The 10,784-nt window shown below is 28.9% G+C and overlaps 1 protein-coding gene across 1 annotated transcript; it reads right to left on the minus strand.

Annotated features, from left to right (window-relative positions):
• Positions 1-2,575: 2,575 nt before the first annotated feature.
• Positions 2,576-6,334, minus strand: LOC130981213 (alkane hydroxylase MAH1-like). The gene is made up of 2 exons (XM_057904823.1): positions 5,054-6,334; positions 2,576-2,659 (listed from the first exon to the last, which is right to left on the minus strand). Exons 1-2 carry the CDS (start codon positions 6,332-6,334, stop codon positions 2,576-2,578), a joined length of 1,365 nt encoding a protein of 454 aa, XP_057760806.1.
• Positions 6,335-10,784: the final 4,450 nt, after the last annotated feature.

Here is a 10,784-nt window from a genome sequence, read left to right on the forward strand (position 1 = left end):
ATCATCTTTTTTGTGAGGTCAAGTCTTTGAATAATAATTTTTATGAAGGGGTTATTTCTCATCACATCTTGTGTCCAAATTTATTGTTGATTTACCTAATCTGAAAAAAAAAGGCATTCCTTTTATTGAAAATTTAGAATTTCTGGACTGGAATCACTCTTTTAAAATCAAAAAGTCAGTGTACCTTTTTTTAGTCAAGAAATTTTATGCAAACATGACTTACCATGGGGAACTATTCATTCCTATGTAAAAGGCAATGACATAATTTTGAATAATGAAACCATCAGTGATTCTTTGAAATACACTGATGTTAGTGCATGCGCCTATACATTTGGAAAATGGGATGAAAGGGTGTCTCATATCAAAGGGTGTCTTACAATGATACTCTAGTTTTGTATGCTATTCTCACAACAACAGAAATCTCTTTTACTTTTTTAATGGTTAGATATATGTTTGATTCTGTTCGAAGTGAGAAAGATAAAGTCCTTCCTTATGGCATGTTCTTAACTTGTACTTTTGAACATTTTTGTGTTGATTTGTCCAATGAGTCATATAAAATAGACACTCATGTCTAAAAGGAGGTGGTTTAGTGAAACAGCAAAAAACGAGACCCACTCGTTCTGAAAGGGTGGTTATTAATGAAGATGATAATAACTATGAACCAGAAGACACTCCTCCTCCTTCTACCACAGGTACTTCAGCCTCCATTGGACAAAAAATCTGCTTTATATGAGGTAGTTAAGGATGTGGTGCAGAAGTTTTATCTCTCAGTCAAACCATTTGATTGATATGAGTAAGGAGCAAAGAAAACTAGCCACCAAGCGTGAAAATTTCCTCAGAAAATCTAGAGATAGAGTGGCTGTATGAGTATGAGTAGCATGATTGTGAATTTTGATTGCTGCTAAATTTTTATTATGAATCTTGATTGCTGTTATTGTGATATTTTTAAATTAGCTATTGTCATGTGAATTTTAAATGTGCTGTCATATGATTTTTGAAAGTGAATTTCAGTTTATGAATCTGTCTTACATGATAAGCTATCTTGTCTTACTTAGTTTTGGGCATCAGAACTTGAGTTGATCATTGCTGTTTTGCTGTGTCTTTTTGTTCCACCTTTGATGACAAAAGGGGGAATAGTAGCATATAAGAATTGAAGAATTTGAACTTTTTGTTTTGCCCTTGTTAGTCTTGAGGCTCTGTTTTGGTTAAAGCTTAAGCTGGATAATTGTTATTTTTGCTAAGATAATTTGATTCAGTTTTGGGCTGAACTTTTGGCTATTTTTTGTAAAATCCCTTAGCTCTGTTTCATGAGATGTTATAACTGTTTGAAAATATTACTGTTTACTACATCCATGGATAGTATATAGTATTTTATTATGTTCCCAATAAGTATATGCAAACAGAAAAGAAGATAAAAGCATAAATCTAGGGGAAGCGACTCTTGAAAGAGAAAGGGAGAGCAAAATAAAAGCAAATAACATCACTTAAAGAGAAGTTCCTTAACTTTATTCAAATTCAATTCCTCTTTATTAATGTTTTATTTATGTTTCTCATTAAGGGGGAGATTGTTGAGTTAAGAAATTAACTAAATTAATTTGATGATGACAAATATTATTTTATTGGTTTAATCAACCAATTAGTTTTTAATTATGTTTGATAAAGTGATGCAGGCCAAAATAGAAAGAAACAGCAGCCCAAATGCAAGGAAACAAAAATATTGCTAGTGGGTCTTTCTAACCAACGAAGCCCATAGAAAACAATGCCAAGAAAACAGCTGGGCTAAATGAATGAAATCCAACACAAGCCCAAGATTACTCCATTCAAGTTGAATCCTTCCAATGCACCTCACTAGTTTGCTTAGGTCAGAACCTCAGAGAGAAAGAAAGAGAAAGCTCTGTTCTTCTTCTTGCCCATTTCATCAAAGAAGAAAGAAAGAGAAAGCTTAATCAAAGAAAGCAAAGGACTAATCACACAAATCAAACCCATCAAGTTGAATCAAAAGTAAAAGGTGATTTATTTTCATTTGCATGCATGTTAATTTCTTCACTCCTTCTCCAACTTTCTGCGATACCATTTTTGGTTAAATGAAGAAAGAAGTATTTGATCTCTGCAGCTGTAAATCAATGGTTCACAAAGTTTCTTGGAGGCAAAGCACATTATTAATGGTTTGGATTTGGGTTTACCGTTGATCAACTTTCTCTTTGCTACTCAAATGTCTTTGGTCAAGTAAAAAGGAGACAGCTTGAAAATCCTTAATTTGGGATAAATGAAGAAAGTAATCTCTGTTCATCACTATTGTACATCAATGGTCAAGATTATTTCTTGGGGACCAAGAAGTATCTCAAGGGTTCAGATTTGGGTTCACCATTGAAAATAATTTTTTTTGCTTCCCTGAGGCTTTCGGTCAAGCAAGAAAAATTCAAACTCAAATTTCTAATTTGGGGGATTAACTGGAAAAGTGATGTGGTAAGCTGGAAGCACACAGCTCAAGAAGTTGACCTAGGAAAGAGCAACTCAGTAACATGCAAGGAGATAAAAGAAGATTTCTGTTCATTCAGTAGCCAAGGAGAGAAAATCAGAGTTTGGTAAGAGGTGTTCGGAGAAGAGTTCCCTGAAGAAGTTCCTCTACTTGGACAATGCTTACTTTCAAAGAAGCATTCTGCCAATATTGAAGAATTAACTCAGAGACGTGCAAGTCTAGTTTATCACATAGCAAATAGGCAGTTGATGAAGTCAATATCCTTCATGTTTTACAGATTGTAATTCACTTTTCAATGTTTATCTTTCTATAATTTCTTGAGTGAAAAGGCATATTGAGAGAGCTCAAGTAAAAGCCATGAGTGAAAAGAGGCTGAGTGATACACTTGAGAGAAAAACCTAGAGTTATTTTCAGATTTCTTTAGGTATGTCTGTGTCTTGTATCTAGTACCTGTGAGGTATCCCTTTCTTAGTTGGGTTAGCACTAAGAGTGAAGAGTTAAGTATTAGCATAGCCAAAGTCAAGTTAGGTTAGAACTTGAGTGTGAAAGAATTGGGTCAATCTTGTGGAATTGGTGTATGTAATACTTTTAACTTTAGTAGAAATTTCTCCATTGTTGTGGAGGAGACTGGACGTAGGTTGCATAGCACATGGCAACCAAACCAGGATATATGCTGGTGTTAGCTTCTCTCTTCTCTGCTATGTTCTGTTTTCTGTTATCCATGAGATAAAAATAAATTGTCTCATAAAGTTTTTGCTGCTGAGTTCAAACAGAATCAGAATTGAAAGTTTGCTTTAAAAGGCTAAGTACAGTAACTTAAAAGAAATGCATAGATTCAACCCCCCTTCTCTAAGCCTACTACAACCTTCAATTGTAAACAATGGGGAAGGGTTTTTATGTAATTGGACTTGGATTTTTGGGTCTAATATGAGTCTGGTTCAATCGGTTTAGTCCATTTTAGTCCGATTTTGAATTAAAATTTTTAAAATTAATGTTAAAATTCATGTTTTAATTATTTCTACTTTATTAAACTATAAAATTTAATTTTCTAATTTCTTTAAATAATAATTAATTTATTAATTAATTATTTACTAATTACTCAGAGTTTACACTTTGTGGCGGCGTAGGCTTCTTGGCGACGGATGCTTCGTGGCAGCTTAGGCTTCTTGCTTGGTGATGGAATAAACCACCACCGTGGATTGCGTGAGAAGAATAAATGAAAAGGAAGAGGAAGGAGAGAGATGGCTACGGTCTACGACTAGATGGAGGGAGGGAGGCTCTAATGCTCTATGGAGGAGAATGGAGAAAGGGAGGGAAGGAGGGAGATTCTGAGATTCTTTAGAAGGAGGGAGGCGTTGCATCCTTCGAGTTCGTGAGTTAGTCACTCAAATTTATGATTTTTTTCTGTTAGATTAAAGAGTTAAATAGTAAAAACATATATCACTGCAGGTTAATCTTCGGTTTGATTTGGTTTTTATTAAGCCAATTAAAAATCGAGCTTATCCGATCGATTTTATTAAAAAAATAATCGATTGTTTTAATTTTCAGATCAGTTGTTTTAAATTTTAGTTTGATTTTATAGTAGTTTTCGATCCGATTCGATAACTTACACCCCTAAAGATACTTTGTAATAACTACGCCTTCAACAGTCTCCTTTGCCCTAATTAGACAATTACAAAGACATTTTTTAATTTATGATAATACTAAAAAGACAAAAAAATTAAAATTTATCTTATTTTATTTATTAATTATTATAATAATTAATAAATATTAAATAAAATAAATTTCAAACTATTTTTTATTAATTTTTTTTGTTATTAAATATTTTTGTTTTATTTAATATATAAAACCAACATTTATATATAAAAGACATATACAATATAATAATTTATAATTTATATTCATATGTATATATCTTTATCAATTTGTGTATAAGTTGTGTAAATTATATTGATTTATACATGCATGCAGGCGAAAATAAAAAATTAATAAAATATAAAAAATTTAGTATATTATATATTAGTTAAATCTTAATAAAAATTTGTTAATCTTCTAGAATTTATATTTGTATTTATTTAATTTACAATTCATTACGTGAGAAAATAATACCAAAAAAAGTAGAGAAAGAAGTTAAATAAGCAAATGCATAAAAAATAACGGTGAAAATTATTTTTTTTGATATTCTTAAAGATTTCATACATATATTTTATACAATAATATTTAAGAGAGAGAGAGCAAACAGATTATAGGCAAAGACTGAGAAATTTTAATACCACATCAAATTACAATTTGCATCCAATAAAATACAAACACAATCCCTATCCTGTCCAATAATATTTTATAACATATCCAACATAATTATATTATACTTGTAAGTACCTAATAATTCGCTATTTTATTTATTAAATATATAAAATATAATAACAAATATAAATTAAATACCTTAAACTCAAACTAAGATTTCGATTTTAAGTCTTAATATATATATATATATATATATATATATATATATATAATAGAAAAATCATCTATTTAATTAAATGAATCAATGTTTTCTCTTTTTGTTATCTTAACCTTCAAACCATTTTTCATTAGAAGCGCAATTGAAAGGCTTGGAATAACTCGAGGATGATCCTCCACCAAATGTACACAATAGTGGCGCAAAATAGCAGATATAACCATCTTCATTTGAATGAAAGACATATCCTTACCCAAACAAGTCCTTGGTCCTGCATTAAAACTAATGAACTTGTAAGAAGGCACATGAATTATTCCTCCTTTTTCAGATATCCATCTCTCTGGCTTGAACTCCAAGCAATCCTTCCCCCAAATTTCTTCACATCTCCCCATTGCGTAGAAAGAAAATACAATATTTGTATCCGAATCCACAACATGTCCACTTGGAAGCACATCAGCTTTGATAGGCTGCTTGCGCTCCAGAGGTATTGGAGGAAAAAGTCTTAAAACTTCACACAAAGCGCCGTGAAGATAAACTAGCTTCTTCGCATCCACCATGCCTAAAATTCTGTACTGTTCTCCGTCGTTAGCGCCAAAAACTTCTCGAATTTCTTCAAGAATCTTAGCTTCCACTAACGGATGCGTAGCGACGAGCCAAAAGAACCAGGTAAGAGCCGAAGCAATTGTATCTTTTCCAGCTACAAAAAGATTGAATGCTGAATCTCTTAAGAACTTTTCGTCGCGTCGCGCTTCGTCTCTTGTAACCGCCTCAAGCAAGCTATCAAATTGATGAAGAACACTTTCATCAACTTGATGATTATTATTAGTTTCTCTTTTGCTTAGTTCTTCAAGCTTAGATGCTATAAGAGTGCATAGAAAATTGTCAAAAACTCTGCATGCTTTCGCCATCTTCCTCTCTTCGCCGAGTCGAAGCCATTCTTGAAGCTTCCAAACACTTCTCGGCACTCCGTGTCGGTAAAGAATGCATTCTTGGATTTCGTCGAAAGCCTTCTTAGCTTCAACAACAGGGAACTCAATTGAAAGGGAATTGGGATCAAACCCTAACCCTAACGAGCTTATATTATCAAATGTGAATCTACAAAAGAGATCTTGCAGGTCCACCGTAGTCTCTTCACAAAGATTTGATAATATCGGAAGCAAGCTATTTTGAAGTTTCTTCTGAATAGTTTTCTCTAACAAAATCTCGAAGCTTTTGTGTTTGAACAAAGAATGGAACAAGGACCTCATCTCCTTCCATTTTTCTGAATCCGCGGCAACAATACCGTCGCCAAACGCAGCGAAAACCTCGCGAAAATCGGCACCTTTTACATAATCTTCGAACCTTTTGCTTAATATATGGTGCGCGTTCATGGGATCTCTGGTTACCAGATAGTTCATTTTGGTAAACCAGGGTCCCATGAACTCCGGAGTACCACCTTGTTTGTTGATGGTGTGCGCCAAGAAGTCATGGATTTGGAAGAAGTTCCAAAGAAGTTGCGGTAACATGCCAAGGATTGGCCAATCGGTGGAGAGTGGAGTTTTGCAACGCCGTCTTCTGGCGTGATGAACAAGGTATAGGATTGATGCAATTATTGTTATTATGGCTGCATAGAAAAACATGGCCATGGAAAATTTTATTTGAATTATTATATTGTATGAAACTTTTGATACAGTAGTAGTTTCATAAATGTCAAGACATACAAGCCTATATTTATACTGGAACAGTGCCATACCCAATTTGAGACTAGTACTTCATTTGGTAACAACAATAACAACAGCAATACTAATTAGGTAAAAATCCGCATGTAAAAACTAATACTAGTGTTAAGGTCAGTAATTTTTGTGTAATTTTTGTATTTTGTAATTATTAATTGGTTATCCAATAGTATTTTTAATAGTGTGAAATTATATCTAATAATAAGAGATCATTTACTTTTTTTATGGTTAAGTATTGGCCATAAAATACAAAAATTAGTGGTCCCTAAATTTTTCCTTTATATAAAATTGATATATAGTGAGATTTTTAATTATAAATTTTATATAAATATATCTGCGTGTACGTGTTTGCCTACTAATAAATAATAATGTGAGGACAACTACTTCATCTTAAGGAAATTCTACTGGTTGGTTCCTAATTTTTTTATTTAGTACACTTTTGTAAGATATATAAATATTTCAGAAAAAAGATATTAATACAATTATTGAAATTTGATAGCATTAGAATATAAACAAATGAGTTTGTAAATTTGAATTCAGTATTTTAAATACAAAAATATTTAGAGGCATAATTTGAGAGTTATAGGTACTCATAACTTGTTGTTTTTGGCTTTTGTTTGTATTTATTAATTATCACTGAAATAAATATATAGCAGTATTAAATATAATAAATATATAATTATTACAAATATTTTTTACATAAAATTATAGATATTAAAGTAAATAAAATAATTTAAAATTATTCTCTGACGAATGTTCCATATATAACTACTATTTTGTAGTTGCTTTTGTGTTTATGAAGCCAGTTTAATAAATTTGAATAAATAAACACTACGTATTATATAATCCATAATAATATTATGTTTTAAATTCAATAAATCATATTAATATCTAAAAAACAAACAAAAGCTAATACCTGTTGGGACGCGCGCTAATACATATACAATGGTAATAAACATGAGATTGTTAATTAACATACTAATATAGTGATGATATATATATATATATATATATATATATATATATATATATAGTTACATTTTAGAAATCGAAAAAAAGTTTAATAACAACATATATATAAATAAAAATAAAAATAAAAAATATAGATAAACAATTCTTAAATAATCAATTTTAAACAATTGTTATTAATAATTATTAATTTTATATATGGAGTGCAATTTAAAAACGTTTGTCAATTTGTTATTGGTTAGACTCATATTGATTATCTAGCGGGATTAAAATAAGAAGGAAAAATACTTAACATACTTTTCCTATATTTAAAAGAATAACCTACAAAAATATTTCTAAAAGATTTTAGTGCTAATAAAACTATCTCTAAAAAATTAAAATGACAAATATTTTTTTTAATTTAAAAAATGACAAAAATAGAATGAAATTTTTAATAATGACAAATAATTTTTATATCATCACTTGTGTATTTAATAAAAAATTATAAAAATATTAAATATTTATTTAAAAAATACATAAAAAAGCAAAATTCGATAATCTCATTTTTTTTCTCTTTTTTTAGTAATGATGATAGGTATATAATTAATTTTTTTTCAGTCAATATTAGTGAAATTTAATTTTTTTTCTTTTTTATAGCATTTCCAATCATTTATAAAAAAATCACAAAAACGTTTTACTTTAACATAAAATCACTAAATTTAAAGAAAACTTTTTTTCTAGTCATACTTAAAAAAAAATTTAAGATTAATTTGTCGCAGTACTGAACTATATTTAACGATTTATTGTTAAATAATAAATGACTGCATATAAAAAATAAAATTCAAACCCCAATATTTCTTTAAAATTAATTATTAGACCAATCTAATTTGATTACTTAAAAAAATTTACAATGAATATGGAGCTTATTTTGGCGGTTACCAGCCTGCATTACATCTTACCCCACAATATTTAAAACTTGTTGGTAGAAAAATTAAATTGCTACATGCTTAGTTAGCTTGCATTGGTCCATTTTCTTTTACCCCCTTAACTCTCTCATATGATTTGGCGAGTTGACCTCCAACTGCCGTTTCATATTTTCCCATGCAAATCCATGCCACTTCACTCACACTTAATTCCATGTCTCTTTATTTCTCTACTTGTTGGAATTCTCACTTTTTTAAGATTGGCCTACATATCTATTAGATAATACTATTTATTTGAAAATAAAAAATATTGTTTTAAAATAATTATCTATTTCAAAAAAAAGATTATTTTTGTTTGATTATATGATTTTTTATTCAAAAATAATTTCATCTACTTATGAAAATTTATTTAAAAATAATTTTAAACGAAAAGGAAAAAAAGAAATAATAAATAAAAGAGACTTAAGAAGAATAAATAAGACATGTTCATACAATTAATGCGTCCCATATCTAGGCATTTCACACTTCTCAATTCTCATGCCTAGCTATCACAAAATTTTGAGTGGAATTTTCAGAGAAGATTTTAATCCGACATACACTTAATAAATTTCTAACTACTATATATCTTTCCCTAATTATATGCGATGACATGAACTACACATCACCCTTTATATGTACATGCCCATATCTCCCTTTATATTGCACGATATAAACACATAAATTTAGGTTGATTTAGTAATTAATTGAGTTTGTTGATTTTATTTTTTTAAAATATATATTAAAATTGTATATTAAAAGATTTTATTAAAATATAAAAAAATTTAATTTTTAATATATTTATTTTATATTTATTAAAAAATTAAAATATTTTATTTAATAATAATAATTTTATTATGTATTTTAAAAATATATGTTAATTAAATTTTTAATTTATTAGTTTATTTAAATAAATATTAATAGTTTGAATTTTATTTTGTATATATAATAATTTATTAATTAATAAAAAATTTGTTAAATAATATTTAAATTTATGATAGATTAATTTATTAAATAAAAAATATTGCGAAAAACTAAAAAGAAAAAAGTGTTGGCTGAATTAGGAAAGATTGGCGGAAGACTTTTTGGGTCAAGTGCAAACAATGATAATAATTAATGTAGGGTAAACAAAACCAAATAATGATAGTAGTGTATGTCCAAAGGCTATATATGCGTGTGTTGTAGACCTACTTAATATATGAAGCAACAAGAGAGTGAGCATTTAATGTAAGTATTTATATATAGAATACTGTCACACATACAAGTCTTTTTGGTATATAAATCATACAAGTTAATTTTAACTCAATAAAATTTATTTGAATAATGTACACATAAAAATTATGTTATTTCTTTTTGTATCTCGTGTTCTTCTTTCTCCTCCTCTTCTTCTTTTTTTTTCTCTTTTTTTTGTGTTTCTCTTTTTTTTTCTTTACGTATTTCATCTTCATCATCGTTTTTTATTACTGTTGTTACTGTATTTTTTTTCCTTCTCCTCTTTCTATTAATTTTGTAACATTATATATTTTTTTCTTTGTTTGATTTTTTTTCCTCTTAAGAAGAATGATGAGAATATAAAATAAGAAGATGAAGAAGAAGAAGAAGAAATAGCAAAAGATGAGGAGGAAGAAGAAGAATTTTGAATTATGCAGAACTTATCAGCACATATACACTGAAAATTCTTAAACAATACATTCCAATATTTTCGTATTGCATCCAAATATTTTCGTATTACACCCAAATTTGTTGTAAATACAGAAAAATATTTCCTTTAATGCTACATTTTTTTCTTTTTTTCCTTATTTCTTTCTTTCTTTTAGTAGAATAAACATAAGTTTATCATCTTCCAAGTAATTTTGTAGCATTATGTATTTCTTCTTCTTCTTTGTTTGATTTTTTTGTTTTTATTCTTATTAAGAGAGTAAAACAAGAAGAAACTTGAGAAGGTAAAACAAAAAAAAAGATGAATAAGAAAAAAAGAAGAAAAAGACGGTACGGTAACGATGATGGAAAAATGAAGAAGAAGCAGAAGCAGAAGATGAGGAGGAGGAGGAAGAAGCATTTTGAATTATGCAGAACATATCAGCACACATACACCGAAAATTCTTAAACAATACACTCAAATATCTTGATGTTACACCCAAATATCTTCGTGTTACATCCAAATTTGCTGTAAATACAGAAAAATATTTCCTTTAATGCAAAACTTTTGCATTACATTCAATTCA

This window comes from Arachis stenosperma, chromosome 5 (genome assembly GCF_014773155.1).
Source record: "Arachis stenosperma cultivar V10309 chromosome 5, arast.V10309.gnm1.PFL2, whole genome shotgun sequence".
NCBI lineage: Eukaryota > Viridiplantae > Streptophyta > Magnoliopsida > Fabales > Fabaceae > Arachis > Arachis stenosperma.